The sequence below is a fragment of the Rhinolophus sinicus genome, chromosome 10 (assembly GCF_057876585.1).
Source record: "Rhinolophus sinicus isolate RSI-liver-muscle chromosome 10, RSI-T2T, whole genome shotgun sequence".
Classification (NCBI taxonomy): domain Eukaryota; kingdom Metazoa; phylum Chordata; class Mammalia; order Chiroptera; family Rhinolophidae; genus Rhinolophus; species Rhinolophus sinicus.
This window is the reverse complement of record NC_142510.1, coordinates 16903601-16922069: the sequence shown is the minus strand read 5'-3', so window position 1 is coordinate 16922069 and position 18469 is coordinate 16903601. Positions and strand designations below refer to the sequence as shown.

General features: G+C 56.6%; 1 protein-coding gene across 2 annotated transcripts in view; it reads left to right on the top strand.

Annotated features, from left to right (window-relative positions):
- GSG1L (GSG1 like) overlaps positions 1-14836 on the top strand; it is a 193804-nt gene extending 178968 nt beyond the window's left edge. Inside the window, exons 6-7 of one of the 2 annotated variants that reach the window (XM_074322757.2) lie at positions 733-806; positions 12118-14836. In XM_074322757.2, coding sequence (XP_074178858.1) covers positions 733-806; positions 12118-12215 — 172 coding nt within the window. In that variant the 3' untranslated portion in view covers positions 12216-14836. The remainder of the gene's footprint in view (positions 1-732; positions 807-12117) is intronic. The other variant, XM_074322758.2, reaches the window with a different exon arrangement.
- The last annotated feature ends 3633 nt before the right edge of the window (positions 14837-18469 follow it).

Genomic DNA, 18469 nt, shown 5'->3' with positions numbered 1-18469 from the left:
CGTGCTCGTCACCCCCTGTCACCCGTGCCACGCCTGCCACGCCAGCGCAGGCAGCGCCCTCTGGGACTGCAGGGATCTGGAGGTGCCAGAGGAGAAGGAGGCCCCTCCTGAGAGACCCTCACAGTTGTCGGTGGGAAAGGTCGCTGTGCCAGGCGTCAGAAGCCCGGGAATTTGTTTATATGTAGAACTGGCTTTAGGAAGAGTTTTAATTGAGTAAAGCAGAGTGACACGGCTAATAAACGTCTGTTGCCCCCAAATCCGAAAATAGAGGGAAGTTGGAAAAGAAGGCTCTAGATTTCATCCACGATACTTACGTTATCAAGGGCTAATCACCATTAGGCTTTCGATATATATTCAGCCAAATGATTGTTGTGCATCTCAGTACAGTTTTTAAGCAAATCTAACCATACCTGTGCCTTTGCAAGCTACCATTTGCACAATAACTGACCGTCTTTTTGTGAGAGCACATGCGTTTACGTCCCTGTTCCGCCTCTAATTCATCAGCTGGGTCCCACCAGGTCGGTCACACCGCCTTCCGATGGCTCGGTTTCTTCATCAGTACAGTGGAAAGAATGACACCCCTCTCCCAGGATGGTGGGAAAGCTCTCAGGGGGCAAAGTTGCTTCACAAATGCTCTCCGTGGGTGGGGGAGGGGCTGCCCTTCTCCAGGTCCGGGTCTCTGCGGCTCAGCCTGCTCTTTTTCACACAATTGTCGGGTTCTTTTCTTTCCAGGATGGAGAAGGGGGATGGGAGCGAGGAAGAAGACCTTCGCTTAGATTGCCGTCACCACGAGAGACACCCCACCCGTAAGTGGCCTCACCTGCAGGAGCCTGTGTGACAGGTTCTGGGCTGGCTGAGGAGAAAGACCCTGGAGATGAGCCAGCCAAGCTCTCCCCGCAACCCTGCTCGGTCCCACAGACACGCACGACAGATGGGGAAACCGAGGCTGGGTTCTTAGCGGAGCGAGTTGTCTGCACAGCAGCCACGGCCCTCACATTCGCGGTGGGAAAGCCAAGAAAGCATGACGGAGGCTGGGGTGTGTCAGGACGGGCAGGCGACACTCACGCCCAGGCCGGGGTTAGCCGCTGGCCTCAAGGGCTGAACTTGCCAAACAGCTTCCAAAGCACTGACCCTGAAAGCAAGCCTCGGTGTGGGGATGCCATGGACAGAATCTAGGGCTCCCATTAGGAAGACAAAGGTCTGGGCCAGGAAGCAAGAGGGAGGTACAGGGGGCAGGGTCTCACTCCAGAAAGAGGAAGAACTGACATGAGGTTCAAGTTAAAATGGCAGAACCTCAGCTGAGCTTGCTGAATCCCCATCACGGGCTTCCTGCCACTTCACCCCCAACCAAGGGCTTTTCATGCCCGATCTTGTGTGCTGGCCGACCCACATGACCCACAGCCCCTGCAGAAATGATTCCATATATTGCCAATGAGGAGATGAAGGCTCAGAGAGGTGGAGTGACTTGCCCAAGGCCACACAGCTCAGCGAGTCAGTGGAAGAGCAGTTAGAGCAGAGGCTGTCAGTGCCCTGCCCACGCCCCTCAGCTCCTTTAGGAAGTTCTGGTGTCTTCCAGCGCCGAGGCCCCCTCCCCCACCTGCACCCACAGAAGGGCGGGAAGTGCCGGGAAGCTCCCTGCCCCTCCAGTGGGATGGCACTGAGCCCCCTGCAGGATTGGAGTCTGGCGTTACCAGGGTTAGCAGCCCGCCCTGGGTGGGCCGCCTTGTTCCGGGGGCCACTTGCCTTCTCTCCTTAAGATCTTCCCTACACTCGAATTCCTATTTCAGGGACTGCTCTGGGAGACCCAAACTAAGACAGTGGAGATTGGAACTCAGGTCTGTCTAACTCCAAATCCTGTGATCCTAGTAACTGAGCGAGGAATGTCTCTGACGGGAGGGAGGAGACAGGTGGGTGAGGAGCTTGGGAGGAGGCCTGGTGGGAGCAGAGCAGAGGGTCTGGTCTTTCTAAGGAGACTCTCAGAGGAGGTACCGGCCCGGGGCCCTTTGAGCTGGGAAGAGACACATCCAAATTATTTAATTAGTTGCACATCTATGTACCGTGTCTATATATTCATACCCCTCCTTCCCTCCCTCCCTTCGTCTGCAATGTGGGAAAAGGGTTGGAGCCAGTGGAGATAAAAGGGGTAGATTCAAGAACTCTTTGCTAGAAGAACTGTCAGTGTCTCAGTTTGGGTTCCCCCAGAAGCAGGTCCTGAGATAAGGATTCAACAGCAAGTAGGTCATTGGTGTGACCCCAGAAAACCCTGGTGGGAGCAGGGGAGGGGCACTAAATGGGGAGAGGGAGGCGGTGGGGAAAGGCACCTGGCCCAGCGGTCACCCGGCCCCCCAGGGAGACTCAGGCAGCCAGTGCAGCGCTCAGTCTGAATCACACCCCAGATATGACTGCGACTTTCCTCGTCATTGTTTGAGGGCTGCTGGGCTGGGGAGGGTGCCTGCGGGGGGAGGGGCAGAGCCCTGGTGCAGCGGGAGGTCAGCGTGTGCTCCATCTCCGGTGCTTTGGGGGGGACCGGTTGTGGGGCACAGTGGTGCTTTGTCTGCATGTGTAGAGTGCGTGTGTAGAGTCTGAGGGGTGTGTAGAGTTGGGGGTGCAGGTAGCATTGCTGAGATCCTCCAGGGAGAAGGTAGGATGGGGAGAGGCAGGGAAGCAATGCGGTCTGAACTCCCTGGGGCTCCCAGAGGAGCTGAGGAAGGATAGGGGGAGGGGCTGCAGAAAGCTGTCAGCTGCCCCCAGAGGTTTCCCAATCCCAGCTTGGGGGGGGGGGGCGGGGAGAGAACTTCGGATCCCACAGCAGCTCTGCCAGATGTGCCTTTTATCAGGTAGATGAGCGAGCTGGGACGGCTGTGCTTCCCAGGGGACCAGCCCAGGTGCCAGGGTCCCAGAGTTCAAAGGACAATGAAGAAGAAGGCCCCATCTGCTGCCAGAGCTGAGGGAGGGGTTTCCCCAGTGAGGGCTTAATGCCTGTGGAAGAGCGTTGGTACTAGTTATCCTGAGCTGGGCTGCGTCCGTGGCCACATGAAGGTCGTTTATTCATTCATTTACTCAACAAATCTTTCCTGAAAATGCTTCCCTGGGCAGGGTCCCGTGGTGGGTCTGGAGCAGGGAGATGAATAGTGAGCCTGGACCGGGCAGCTCCCAGGGTCCTGCTGTGCTGTGTGGCCAGAGCTACCCGGGGTCAGTGCAGACACCTCCTCCAGCTTGGGGTGGGGTGGGGGTGCAGGGGCGGGGCGGGGTGGGTTCTTAGCCAAGGGTGGTCCAACCTGGTAGACTTCTGCAGCTGTAATGATGATCCCGGGCCTTGATGGTGAGAAGAACCCCCAGCAGGAGCTCAGTGCCACCCGGTGTGATGATCGCATCTCAGCCTTGTGTACATTCTGACGACTTCACGTAATCCACTCATTCAATCCTAAATACAGCCCATTTTACAGACAGGGAAAGCGAGGCCCAGGGTTACGCTGTGCCGGGAAGTGGCAGGGCTGGGATCTGCACTCGGCCCGTCTGACTCCAGAGCCCAAGCCCTGAGCCACCAGAGCGAGCTGCTGCCTGGCACTCAGCGGCTCCACGGGCTGGGCACGCCCCTCCTGCCAGGCCTGGGCAGCGTGAGGGTTCGTGGTGCAGCATGCGTGATTGGTCCTCCCAGCGCCGCCCGTGGGCTGGAAAAGCAGCCTGACCAGTCCATCCAGGAAAACGAAGCCATCTCCAGAAGGCAGCCTCTTAGCTGCTAGTGGGTTTTTGGCCAAGAAAATATTTTCGAAATGCCTGGTTGAGTTTTGCAATATTTCTGCACCAAGCAGCTGCTCAGCTTTTGTGGTGGGCTGACTTTCGGGCACAGGGGAGTGGGGAGGAGGGGTGCCAGGGCGCCCACGTCATGAAACGCTTTCTGTGTGCGGGTCTCCGCGAAGCACTTCATAGCCTTCTGGCGCGTCTGCCGGTACAGCCCTGGGAAGGACGGCTCTGCTTGTGCACAGCGGCAACTAAAGAGCAAAAGGCAAACTGACTCGGCTGAGATCTCTGCTCCCCTGCTGCGTACAGCTCAGCTGGGCGTGTAGACCTTTCCCCCTCACCCTGGGAGCAAGGCTGTTCTGCTCTCGCCCCGACACCTGGCCTCATTCCTTTCACCCTCTCCCTCATTCCGCTCCACACACCCTGGCCTTGCTCTTTCTCTCATGGAGTCCTTGCACTCGCTGTCCGCGCCGCCTGTCTCGCTTTCCCTCTAAACCTTTGCTCCACTCATTTTGTCTCATCTTTAAGTCTCAGCCGGAAGGCTGCTTCCCCGGAGCTGCACCTGCTCCCCCAGCTGCCCTCATAGCGCCTTGTTTTCTGTTCTTCAGAGCGTCTGCCCTTCTCTGAAATTATCTATCTATGTACCTGGTTCTTGTTTTGTTGCCTCCCTGCACTAACTTCCACCAGAACGGTCACCCTTTCTTGTCTGGTTCATGTCTGGATCCTGGGAGCCGAGAGCAGTGCCTGGCACACAGCCGGTGCCCGATTGCTGGCTCTCACCCTCAGGTTTCTCCCACTATCTCCCCCACACCCACAGCCACTTTTACAGAAACAGGTATATGAACTTCTGGTTATCTTCACCGCTCCACATTTGCTATTTTTTTCCTTGGGCTACTGTGACATGGATTCTGCCACAATTTCTCTTTCCCGAGGAAAGAGTTTGCTTTTGAAACCTGCCTTTGGGGCTCTGCAGTGCCACCAGCTAGCTCAGAAGCACATCAGAGGTGACATTTGACGGAGGTGACGTTGCCGTATGAGCCAGGTGTTTGCATCTTCCTTTCGGGGCAACTGGAGTTTGCGGCTGATGGCAGCTGTCAAGTTCAATGCCCAAGACAAGCTTTTGATTCTGCCAGGTGTGTCCTTAAAGCTGGACTGGGCAAGAAGCTGTCGCTTGCTGGATAGAGAGGTGACTTCTGGGAGCTCCATCTACAGGAGTCTCTGCCACTGCTGCCCTCAGAATAGCAGAGGGAATTGCAGGGAAGAACTTTTCTGGGCTCAGAGCAACTTGGTATTTTTATTAGATTAAAATCCAATCCAATATAGTCCTGCTCGAATCTGCTTCCTTTATTAAAATGGAGACAATATTTCTGAAACAAGTGTCAGTGGCACCTGCTGGGCCCCCAGACGGGCCTGCAGCTGGGACGTATCTGAGACCCTGTCACTGGGGTTGAGAGCTCCAACTAGGTGTCAGCCTCAGAATCACCTGGGAGGCTCCTGGACACGTGGGTTACAGGGCCCACCCCTGAGTTTCTGACTCAGGACGGCTGGATGGGGCCTGGAATTCTGCATTTCTAGCAAGTTCCCAGTGGTGTTGCTTCTGAGCCGTACTCAGCGCTGGGCCAGTACCGGTGTGTCAAAGCTGCTGCCAGGCGTGAGCCTACATTTGTCCCTCGGCTGGACGATCCAGCAGCTTCTGGACGGAAACTGCTGCGTCTAGAGCCAATTCCGCGCCAACCCACCCCAGCTCCACGCCCGGTGGCGGCAGAGGCTTTCCCTGGCCAGCCCCTCCCAGCTTCACTTCTCTTTCAGTCGCCCGTCACCCTGAGTCCTTGTTTGCTAACTCTTCCCCCACTAGAATGACAATGTCACGAGGTACAGGGACTCTGTTCCCACGTGCATGTGGCAGCCCCTTAGTCCGTCACCAATCCCTTTCCGGCGACTGATTCCACTCACTTTATTCTCAGGGTTTTGCTCTAAGGAGTATTTCCATTTTATAGGTGAGGATCCTTGGGTTTCCAGAAATAGTCATTTGTCTTGGGTCACAAGTCTGGGTGACTCCAAACTAAAGCTACGCCATTATTCTTCTTATGCCTGGTTTTGCCTGAAGCAGGGCTCCTCCAATCACACGCAATCCTAAGAAACACTTGGGAACAGCTGTGAAAATACAGATTTCCCTGGAGCTTCCAATGCCTTGGTTTAGGGCAGGCCAGGAATGTCATCGGGTAACTCCTCAGGGACAGAGGAGCCCCTCACCTCCCGGGGGGCCAGCTGGGCTTTACACCCAGAAACTTTTGCAGCCACCCCTCCACTCCTCACCCAGCCAGCCCGCTGTGCCCTGCTTTCCATACCTTGCTTTCCTCCAAACACCAACATTGCCAGGTGTTTCACACCTCCTGGAAACCGCATTTACCTGCCAAGAAACTATTTCACACCCTGTTCCTTCTGCCTGAAATCACCTGCTCCCTCAGTTCCGCGAAAACCAGTGGAACCATGAACGTGACAAGTGTTTTCAAAGTCGAGCTTGAATGTCTGGGAATGACAGCCAGCCCCTCCCCATCCCCGGCAGAGATGGTTCCCTTCGTCTTCCCATTAACTTGTCCGGGTGCTTGCGTCTATGAGGCAGAATTTTATGGTGGTTACGAGCCCAGCCTTTGGAGTGAGGCTGCCTGGGTTCACATCCCAGTCGTGAGACCTTTAACAGATGACTTAACCTATCTGGGCCTCAGTTTCCTCATCCATAAAATGGGCATAGTAATGACACCTAACTCATACGTATTTCTGACGATTAAATGAGCCAGTGAACCTGGGGAAAAGTGAATGGCTCCCGGCACAGTAGGAGCTGAAGGCATGTTGGCTCTTGTCGCTTCATAGACGTGTCTGCCTCCTTCCCTAGACTGAGCACCCGGAGGGCAGGTCTGCGTCTCACTCGTGTCTGTAGACCCAGCACCCAATATGGAGGCTGACACATAGTAGGCGCACAACAAATGTTTAATAAGGGAATGAAGGAATCAGTGGCTCTGGGGAGAGGTGGCGGGTTTCGTGGACCCAGCTCGTTTTCAACTGAAAAAGAGATGAAAAGAATAGTTTAGCCCCAAAATATGGGATCCCAGAAGGTGAAGTCTAGTGAAGAGCAGGAGGGGGCCCCCATTGCATCTCCTAAGGAAACCTGCCCCCAAAGTGGAGCAGAAAACCCAACCTTTCTCTCCACGTAGAACAAACCTGTTCTTCCCAAATCCGCCATCATTTATTCATTCAACAGACCTATCAACACAGCACTGTGCCTGGAATTGCGCTGGGGACACGGGTGAATAAAAGTGGAGCTAGTCTGTGTCCTCAAGCTGCATGCAGCCTAGAATGGAAACTGGGAGGAAACTAGTATGTAAATGGACGTTACCGTATGTGATGGCCTCTCGGAGCTTCCTCACGGTCCAGGTTTACAGAGCGGAGTTGACTCGGAGAGGCCGTCAGGGTGCCTTTGCCGAGGTTGTGACATTTTAGGCAACGGAAGAGGGGTGGTGGTGTCACTAGCTGCAGGGTCTCCAAAGCCTGGCACCTCGGTGCTAACCTTGGAGCATTTCTCCATCACTCTCCGCGTCTCAACTCTGTAGAGGGCAGGGTTCAAGGTTGGGCAGCCAGACAGCAGCTCTGGATGGGCCAGGAGTCCTGGAGAGAGGTGTTCAGCACCTTGGACAGCGGGTGGTCTCCACAAAGTGCTCCCTTGTCAAGGGATCCAGCGCTTCCATGCCAGGCTGGGCTGCTATGGGGTCAGCAGCGCCCATACCAGCTCCCTGGCCACCGCTGAGCCCCGTCTGCCCTCTGATTCCTCTACCAGCTGCAGAGCCCCTTCACCTCCCCTCTGAGAGCCCCGCTTTCCCCATCTGCACGTTGTGTGGCATTGAAGGGCCCCCAACAGAATGAATCCATTTGGGATGTGAATTCATTCAATTCAGCGCAGCTGAAAGTGATCCCCCAGTTCTTGGTGCCTTGGAGAGAGTTTGTTTGTTTTTTGTTTTTTTAAAGATTGTTTTTTTTTATTGGGGAAGGGGACAGGACTTTATTGGGGAACAGTGTGTACTTCCAGGACTTTTTTTCCAAGTCAAGTTGTTGTCCTTTCAGTCTTAGTTGTGGAGGGCGCAGCTCAGCTCCAGGTCCAGTTGCTGTTTCTAGTCGCAGGGGGCACAGCCCACCATCCCTTGCGGGACTCAAACCGGCAACCTTGTGGTTGAGAGGACGTGCTCCTACCGCCTGAGCCACTGGGCCGGCCCTTTGGCGAGAGTGTAAGACTGATTTCCCACTGAAGGATTGGGAAGTTAGGACTAGAAGAGACGGATGTTAAAAATGTCCATGTTTTGACATTTGGATTAAAAAGGGAAGAGAGACGCCATCTGAGAACCCCCTATGTGCTGGATACTCTGCTAAGCCTGGGAGGTTTCAAGGGAGTTTAAAACACAGTACTTGCCACCAACCCTAGGAGTGGGTCCTTGGATAAAACTCTTCCCACTTATGGGCCTCGGCTGCCCCATCTGTGAAGAGAGGCTATTGAACCGAACCCCCACCAGCTATTTATGGCATTTTATTTTCACAGCTATCTGAAATCGGATAATGAAGTATTTCTATGCAGGGCACCTATTGATTCTTTTGTAACTCACATCCCTTTGCAGTCCCAGAGAAGGGAAGTTACTTGTCAAAAGGCACACAGCTTTAAAAAGTCACACAACTTATTACAGAAGGAGTCTGGATTTGAACATTTGACTATGAGACTGCAAGCCCAGTTTTTTCCCCCAAAGGAGAGGCTGCAAAGGACCTCACAGTGTCCAGAATCTCACACTAGGAAGGGTAGGTGGAGCCCATCCCTGCAGCGTAGGAACCACTCCGTCCTCCTGCTGCATGGTTCCCTCCTGTGTTATAAAGTCAGCTCACCACTGCTCCGTGCCCTGCCGGGGGCTGGGGGCCGAGGGCTCCAGGATGAAGTTGACCTGCTCTCTGCCTGCCTTGAGTCCCCAGGTTAGTTGGGAAGACCCCACAACACAAAGTGACGAGCACAGGGAGAGGGGAATGCAGCATGTCGTGGGGCACAGAGGAGGGAGCATTTGAAAGAGGAGTCGGGGAGTCAGCAGCCAGAGAACCGCAGGGGAGGTGACCCTGGCCCAGACCAGACCGCACAAAGCCACAGAACAAAGACGCAATTCTGGGGAAACAGGTCAGAAATGCCCTTCAGTGGGCTGTGTCCAGCCTGAGATGCTACATGGTCCATGGGTGGTTGAAAATGTTTTAAAAACCTTAGCTGTCATCATTTAAAAGCCAGGAGATTTTATTTTATTTCAAAATCCCAATTTTCTGTTTCTCTGAACTTTTGGAGATATCTGAGCTCGCATTCCCCACAGCGGCACTTGTCCAGAGCTGAGCAATGGCTGCTTCTGGCCGCTCCACCCATTTACGTCATGGCGTGGGCCGTAGACATTTTGAGGTGGGATTCCTCCATCTGCAGCATAAGGTTTGTTTGTTTTCCTGGCTGGTGACTGGCCCCAAAGTAAAGGGACTGGAGCAGGGAAGTGAGTGGGGAGTCCTGGTGGGCTGGCGGGGTGCTCAGAGGTGAGGACAGAGCCCCCTCTCCCTACTGAAAATGCCTCTGGGCGCCAAGCCTCTCCCGGGAGGCTGGAGAGGGGACAGGGCCCCGTTATTAATGATTTGGCCTCGGGATCCAGGGACAGGGAACCTGATTTTAACCCAAGGAAGGATAGCGATTGTGGTCTTCCTTTTTTTTTTTTTTAAAGATTTTATTGGGGAAGGGGAACAGGAATTTATTGGGGAACAGTGTTTACTTCTAGGACTTTTTCCAAGTCAAGTTGTTGTCCTTTCAATCTTAGTTGTGGAGGGTGCAGCTCAGCTCCCGGTCCAGTTGCCGTTGCTAGTTGCAGGGGGCACAGCCCACCATCCCTTGCGGGAGTCGAATTGGCAACCTTGTGGTTGAGAGGATGCGCTCCAACCAACTGAGCCATCCGGGAGCTCAGCGGCAGCTCAGCTCAAGGTGCCGTGTTCAATCTTAGTTGCAGGGGGCAGAGCCCACCATCCCTTGCGGGACTTGAGGAATTGAACTGGCAACCTTGTGGTTGAGAGCCCACTGGCCCATGTGGGAATCGAACCGGCAGCTTTCGGAGTTAGGAGCACGGAGTTCCAACTGCCTGAGCCACCGGGCCGGCCCCCGATTGTGGTCTTTGTTGTTCCTTAAAAATTCGTGATCACTTTCTCTGTGTTGCAGTGAATTCTCCAAGGTTCCGCCTGTTGCAATGGTAAGAGCAGCTACAACCACTTCTAAATACTCATTTAGAAAAATAAACCTTTCTGTACACCAAATATTTGCTTCCAGATTAGAAAAAAAGAAAAAGAAAAAGAAAAAACACCAAAAACCCAAACACCTATCACTCGGCAGCAAGCACTTCCAAAGAACACAATGGTTTCAGTGACTGGGGCCAAAGCAAATGTTTTTCCTGGGGCCAAATGATTCCAGAATGTTTGCCAAATGTTTCCCACTCCTTTAAAAATACAGTAAAATTAGCAAAGCACCATCCAACATTAAAGATTATTAAAAACAGAAAGAAAGAAAACCAGAGCCAAAAAAAGGGCACCCCAACCCCCACCATGGAGAAAACCGTCTTCATTTCTGCCTGTCGCCTTCCAGCCTTATTTATAAGGGAGAATCCCCCACAGTCAGGGCTGCTTTGGAGGTGCAGGAAGAGGAATGAGCAGTCTGTCCTTGGAGGTGTGCAAGCAGGAGCTTGGCTTCAGCAGGAACCCTCACCTCAAGGGGCTGTAAAGACCTGTCTGACCCTAAGGAATGACAAGGACGTCTGAGCATCTGTTAGAGCTCAAAGGGGGGGGGGGGGGGAATGGAGCAAATTTCTTTGAACAAGGAAGTTTGGAATCGGGAAGAAGTTGATTCAATCCAGCTCCGCTATAGCCGTGAATCCTAAGGGGGCCGTTTATCCTTGCTGAGTCTCGGCTCCATCATCTGTGAAATGGTGGCAGCTGCGTCCCAGGCTTGAGACTGGAATATAGGTGGATGGATGGATCTTAAGTGCTGGGTGGCAGTTAGTGCCCCTGTCACCCCCAGAGAGCCCACCACGCCAGTCTGCCCTCCCTTTGCTTCCTCTCTCCGGCTCCACCTCCATCGTCCCCGTGGAGCAGCCTTCCTGGGTCGAGCCATCGCTCTCCGGGGCTCCCCGTCTAATGAGGTGAAGCTGGGGAAAGCCACTCGGGGTGGATGCTCCAAGATGGTGAAGACCCCTGAGCGCCGAGGAGAGGATGTGGGGGCGTTTCCTGTAGCAGGGAAGACGAGGGTTTGGTTCACAGTAGATACGAGGACATTTTAGGCTGGTCAGTGTGGAGATGGACGTGGTTCTAGTGCGTGGGAAACGCCAAGGTGACGTTTGTACGGAGGAAGGGAGCGCGCTGCTGAGCGCGTGGGGTCAGGACAAAGGCCCGGCCTCCCAAGGCCCAACCATCCCTAGCAGGGGGCGGTGGTGGGGAGGGGTGGCCTCTGTCCTCTGCCGTGGCCGTGGGGCTGCTCAGACTCAGTAAGGACGGCCCAGGAGGCGGTTCGCGTGTCCTCCCAGCCTTTAGCGCGTGGAGGCCACAGTGGGGTCAGGGACGCCTGACTGGCAGATAGCGGATGGGTAGGTGGAGGTGACTGCAGGGGGGGGGACATGGCAGGAGAAGGGCAGGGCGGTTCACGGAGGGTGTGGGGAGGTGAGACGTGGGTGGGTAGATGGCCTGAGTGGGTGAGTAGCTGGGTGTGGGGGGTGTGAATGTGCAGGCAGCTGGGTGTGCAGGGTTGGAGGGGGGCTGTTGGAAGGAGGATTGGGGGGTTGGGGCAGGAAGATGGGGCTTGGGGTCTTGGTGAGGTGGCGGATGTGTCAGCAGGTCGGGAAGTAGAGAAGACGTGGACATGGACGAGTGGGCGGGTCTGGTTTGAGGGTGGCAGGTCGATTGCATGTGAGCAGCGGGGCTGGAGGGGCATGCGAGGTGGGCGTGCTGGCAGGTGGGGGGGCACGGCTGTGAGGGGTTGTGGGTGGGAAGCGGGAGTGGAGTGGAGCATATTTTGGTGGCTGAGACCTGGAGGGCAGCAGACACTGGCACATGTATGCATGTCTTAGTGCCGTGAACTGGTGGGTAGATGGTGGGTAATGGGGGCATGGGAGGGCACAGAGAGCTGGGTGTGGGTGGTGAGTGGACTGACGGGTAGAGAGCTGCACGCGGGTTGGTAGACGGGTGGAGAGGAGTGTTGGAGGGTGGGCGGGTGGTGAGTGGGTGGGGCAGTGGGCAGAGCGGTGTGGGTGAGAGGACAGCCGTTGGCACTGACCCCCTGTCTCTCGGCAGGTCACCAGCCGCCCATGGCAGATTCCTGGCCCCGGAGCTCTGCGCAGGAGGCAGCAGAGCTGAGCCGCCAGTGCTGGGTCCTGGGGCACTGGGTGTGACCGAGAGCCGGCCTGGCCCCCAGACCTCAGGCCACCACAAGGCCACTGGTCTGGCGACCGTGCAGACCTGGCCTCTGAACTCAGCCAGCCTGTGTGGGGGACACCAGACCTGCTGCCCACCGCTGCCTGGGTCTCAGAGAGTGGCCCTGGGGCCGCCGTGGCCTGTGGGGACACACACAGCTGCACCGAGTGACTTTGGGACAGCGACTCCTGACTCTTGGCACCATCACATGCAGAGCCTGCTGGGTGCAGCTGGGATGCCAGGAAAAACATGGACATTGGCCACTGAAAGCCTGGGGACCCCCGAGCCAGCCAGGAAGTTCAGGGGGTGCCCAGCCTTGCAGAGCCCTGCAAGGGGCAGGGTGTGGGTGGGGCTTCCTGAAGGAGGGGCACGGGGGCCACACAGCAGGGGCTCAATAAATGCTTGTTGAACCTGCTTCTTGCTGTGTGTGGAGGCCCATTGCTCCCTGGGCTGTGGCTGCCTCTTCCCGGCCCCATCCTATTGGGTCCTCAGGGAGCCGAAGGGGAGACGGCCCGCGTGTGCTGTGGTCGCTGAGCTGTGGGAGGCAGGAAGCCTCCACCAGGCTGGGTTTGCGGCTGGGGTCACGATGGAGCCAGGCTGGCAGGCTGCTTTGGGTTCCAGAGGGCGGGCAAGGTGGGGCACTGTGCAGACGGGAGATGTAGGGAGGCCCTCACCCCCAGACCCAAAGCCGCCCTACCCCCATGTCTACAGCCACCTTTCCATCAAATCCCGGGTCTTGGATGCCTGAGGAAACAGATTCCTATTATAAAGATGAGGACACTTAGGGTCACAGAGATGGAGAAACTTGCCCCCAAGACCACAGAGCTAGCAAATGGCAGCGCCGAGGTTTGAACCAGGAATCCTGATTCCAAGAGGCCTCGTCCCTTTTCCAGAAGGATTTCTAGAGCGTTCCCCAGAGCGGAGAATGCTCTTCACTTTTCCATAAAGCCATCAGCCATTTAGCCATTCATCACCCATCCATCATCCATCACGCATCCATCATCCATCACGCGTCCATTATCCATCCATCCATCGTCCACCCATCAGTTGTCATTGCTCCTTGTATCCATCCATCCATCATCCTTTCATGCATCACCATTGTCATATCCAATCACCCATCTGTGTATCATCTCTCCAGTGATACGATCCATCGTGCCCCTGCTGTGGGCCAAGCACAGTGGGAGGCTCTTGAGATCGGACATTGAACATCCAGCGAGGGTGTCTGCCCTCGCGCAGCTCACAGACGAGCAGGACGGATAATGAGACGGACGATTATAATTCAGTGTGTGACGTGCTGTGGCGCCCGGCTCCGGGCCAGACAGCGGGGTCCAGATCGGAGCCCCTCCACCTGAGACCTCGGGCCAGTTGCATGCCCTGTCTGTGCCTCGTCCCCATGGGCACATGGGACCCTCCTCGTATTTACCTCTAAAGCTATTCTAAGGGTTCAATGAGCTGATGTACGTGAAGCGTTTAGAACAGAGCCTGGTACGGAGTAAGGGCTTTGCTGGGGGTACACGGGGGGCTGTGGGAGCCCAAGGTGGCACATGCTGGCAGGGGTGAGGGGTGAGGGGAGCCTCCTTTGGGGACACGACACTTAAGCCAAGACGTGAAGAATATCTCGATGTCAGACAGGCAGGAGTGTGGAAGGAAAGGCAAGAACATTGTGGGGACTTTGGAATAGTCTAGACGGCAGGTGTGGAGAGCAGGAGGGCACAGGGGTGGTGAGAAAGCCAGCTGTGGGGGCCAGAGGGGATGGAGCCCCTGAGGAAGCGTAGACTTTGTCCCAGGCCCGCAGCAGCCCGGCTGCTTTCGGCAGAGTGGAGTGTGGCGTTGTGCATCTTGGACGTCACCGGAGCTGTGGGCAGAGAAGACGTGGGAAGCCCCGTCCCCTCCTCTTGACCACACTCGAAGGGAGAGAAAAGGGTGGAGGAACTAGTCAGGCGGGAAAATCAATAGGCTTGGGGTGGACAGATGCGGACGGAAGAGAACGTGGTGGTGAGCTCAGGTGAGGCTGGGTGGGGGCCAGGGTCAGAGGTCTGGAGTCCGGTGCCCCAGGGACAGCGGGTGGAGGTGTGTGCCCATTCATTCGTGCGTGGATTAACCAAGTGAGTGCTTCATTCACCCAGTCTCCATTTGTTCAGGAAATATTTCAGACCTATTGTGCGGGGCAGGAGAGGGGTCTGGGAGAGAGGCCGGGCCCCGTTCCAAGGCCTTGAATGTCAGGACAAGGATTTTGGGCTTTGGCCTCGGGGCCAGAAAAAGTGCTGCAGGTCTGGTGCTGGGCACGGACGAGTCTCACGGGAAACTGGCCCAGGACCCTGGCACCTCGGACCTCTTTAATGTCACCTGGGGTCCTTCTGAAGTTGGCACGTGGACTGAGGTCCAGGAGGTGATTCTAGTTGACACATGGGCAAAATTTTAATCTATTTTAATAGTTGTGTTTATGTAAATGTGTACTAAGAAAAAAATGTCAAACGGGCACACAAGTGCCATGAATTCACAGATGTTACTGCTTAGGATGGAACCAAAATAGGCATTTAAGTAGAAAGAAACAGAGTCAGCGTAAAGAAAAATATTCAATAAAAAATTGTGCAAGTGCTATGTGATTATGGTGTGAAAACAGCTCAAGTGGGGGACATTCTCCGCCTGCACAGGCCAGGGAGGGAGGGGAAGGAGGTCACTCGGGTGTCAAGTCCTTCTGTCCCCTCCAGGGCGCCTCCTGCGCAGGCGTGAGAACTAGCTGTCTTTCAGCCTCACAGAGCCTGCAGCAAGAAGGCTGCTGGTGAGATGGAAGGAGCACTTCCAGGCAGGCTGGGTGCGGGGTCCCAGTGGGTCCCTGCTGAGGGTTCTGGAGGCTGTCTTCATGCTGGCAGCACGGGGCACTGTCTGCTCGCATCTGGCAGGAGGGGGGCCACCTGGCTTGAAGGCTGGGGGGGCCTGGCTGAGCACACGGGAAGCTGGAAGCGGGAGCAGAGGCCCCTTCCTCCTGCTCCTGCAAACAGCTCTGCCAGCTCCAACCCTTGTGCTGAGCAGACATGTGCTGACCCCTGAATGGCTGTTGGCTTTGGGTGTTTGCCTTTCGCCTTGACCCCCAGAAGCTGGCCTGACCCCCCGCTCAGAGTACTTCTCATGCGCTTGTCCTGCTCTGGGCACCCGGACCCCTCGTCCCTGTAGCCACACGCCCTGGGCTTGCGTGCCACGCCAGCCTGCACGCTGCACCAGCTCAAGGTAGCACGTTACGTGTGCACGCGTGCTAGCGTGCACCCACGGCACTGTCATGCCTGTGTTCCTATTGGCCCGTGCACACACTCATGGGTGCGTGTGCTGGCCCTGGGCACGTGTCTGCACACGCTCGGTGCTCTGAAATGGGGCTCTGCCCTCTCGTTTGCCCACGTCCCCCTCTCTCCCCAGGAGCAGTGAGTCCTCAGAGCCACAGTCCTTCCCTTGGGCGGAGGGCTGATGGGCAGTCACTGGGCTCATGTCCCTCTTTGGCTGGTGGCTGTGTGACGAGCCATCTCCCCGCCGCCCCCACCACAGCCAGCCCATCCAGCCTCCGGTAATGGAAACGTCAACTTGATTCATGGGCGTTCGTCCGAAACAGCGAGACCCGAGGACAGCCAGGCTGGGAGGCTCATCCCCTGGGAAGAGCCGCTGCTGCCGGGATGTGACCCTTTGCTGGGAGGAAGTGAGGATGGAGGAAAGCATCTGGGGCTGCGGAGTTCATTTCAACAATGAAATGTCGCTTCAGAATGTGAGAACCGCGACAGATGAACGAAGGAAAGACCTGATTGGAACTGGAGGGGTGAGGGCGGGCCTCTCAGAGGAAGGGCCGTTGCAGCAGGGACGGGAAAATGAGGAAGGAAGCGGCAAGGTGTGTGGGCAGAAGCCGCAGCACGTGCAAAGGCCCTGGGGCTGCAAGGAACGCCACACAGCTGTGTGTGGCAGGAGCACAGGACAGGTTATGTCAGGAGCTTGCCCTTCACCTGGGGGCCCCCAGGGAGCCATTGATAGGAGGGAGGGTTTGAAGAGGTGGCCATGCTCAGCTCTGCATCTGGGAGGTTGTGCTGGTTGTGCACAGGGAGGCCCTGGGAGACGAGGTGTGGGACAGACGCAGGGTGGCCAGAGAGGGAGCTGGTGGGGACAGTGGGGCTTATGCTGTGGCACTGGAGATGGAGAGAACTATCACGGGCGGGCGTGGCTTGGACGGGTGAGGGGGGTGAGTGGCGTGGGGGGTGGGGGGTGAGGGGCGTGGGGGGCATGAGGGAGCCCGGTTTGGGTATGGATGCTGTGCTGCCGTGAAACGGGGTGGAGGGGGCCTTGGCGGAAATCAGGAGAAGATGCCCCCTCCCCCCCCCGATGAATCTGGGAAGCTCCTGTCCCCTACCAACCCCCACAAGCAAACCGCGGAGCCTCAGCTGGAAGCACAGCTGGGAGGGGATTGGGCTGGAGTTCAGCTCTGCCCAGTCAGCCCTTTCACTCAGGGGCTATGGGGCAGGAAACAAATCGGCTGCTGCACGGGTGGAAGTGGATGAGCAGCCGTGGGACTGAGGACAGCTCAGCCCGGCGGGGACCGTCAGTCATGAGGAAAAGCCAGTCTCCTCATGAGGATTTACTGCGAGGACAGACAAGAAATCGGCTCTGCCCTTCTTCACGGCCCTGCCCCACTCCCTGGCAATTGCCTCTTGGTCACGTTTTTTCACGTTTTTTATTATTTTTTAATTTTATTGGGGAATATTGGGGAACAGTGTGTTTCTCCAGGGCCCATCAGCTCCAAGTTGTTGTCCTTCAATCTAGTTCAGGAGGGCGCAGCTCAGCTCCAAGTCCAGTTGCCGTTTTCAATCTTCAGTTGCAGGGGGCGCAGCGGGAATTGAACCGGCAACCTTGTTGAGAGCTCGTGCTTTAACCAACTGAGCCACCCAGCCCTCCTTTGTCATACGGGGTCTCAGCTCCCGCTCCCCGCACAAGAACACAGGACATGGTGAGGCCAAAAAGGAACACCCACAGAGCCATAGGTAGGGGAGTCACACCACTATAGTCTCGCTGGCGGCTGGGTTGGAGACACAGGAAGCAGGAGCCAAATCCGCCATCCGCTTCTCCACTAACCAACCAACAACCCTCCTAGCTCAGCCACGGCAGTTATATCAGTAGCGAATGCTAACCGGTAACAGCTGATGGCCAACCAGTCACAGCTGATGACCATCTACTACCTGAGCCAGCACCTTTCCACGTGAGGCCGAGAGCCTGGAAACTGCTTTCCTGGGACTCTGTCCCCACACCGTTCTTGGTCACTTTCATCCTGAACTGGTAACTGTCTGAGCCTTAGGGGAGGGCAGTGGGCAGCTGGCAGGAATGGCCAGGACGTGGTGGGGGGCGGCCCTGGGACTCCAGCGGGAGCGGGAAGGGGACTCTGAAAGGGAGAAGCCCCCCCCCGGCAGACCCAGCACCCTTCTTCGGACCCTCCCGGCCCATCTGGGAACTTCCAGGGTGTGTGTGTGGGGGGATGGAGTGAAGCAACAGAACGGGGCAAGAGTTGGCAAGAGGAGTGAGAGTGACCTGCTCCCAGGCTAGTGCCCTCCGAGTACCAGGCAGCTGAAGCTAAGTAGGTGCCTGGGAGTTGAGACGGGCCTGGAGGGGGTGGGGGTGGGGGTGGGGGGGCGGGGGTGCTGGTGAGGAGCGTGTGCGGAGCCGGGCGTGCCCCTAGGTGGTTCTCTTACTGTGAAAGCCCGTTTGCACACCTGTAAGGTGAGGGTCATCACGGAGCTTAGCGAGTGCATCCCCCTCCCAGGAGCTGCTCTAACTAAGGGTGCCCACCGCACCTCCCTGAAGCAGGCACTGCTGGCTGGCACCCTGCTGGGTAGGGAAGCCTTTGCCAAGGTCACACCACCATATGGCTGCCAAAGTCTGGCCCTTCAGCAGGGGCCGCGAGTGGAGCAGTTTCCCAGAGGCTGGGAGCCTGGAAGTGGTGTCGTGAATGCCACCATCACACAGCGGTCCAGGGACAGGCCTGCACAGCGGGCACTCAGCCCCACAGCCCGCGGGAACGTGACTCATCGAACAGAGGCCCTGCCTGCCTCCCTGCGGCCTGACTGGATCTGGAGGTTTGAGTCCCAGGGCCCAGGAGAGCCCTCTGCACACCCGGGGGACTCCCACGGGCACTTTCCACACTGTCACTCCATCTGGTCCTGCTCCCCCCATTCAGGGCCTGTGTCTCAAGGGTACAAACTGTGAAGGT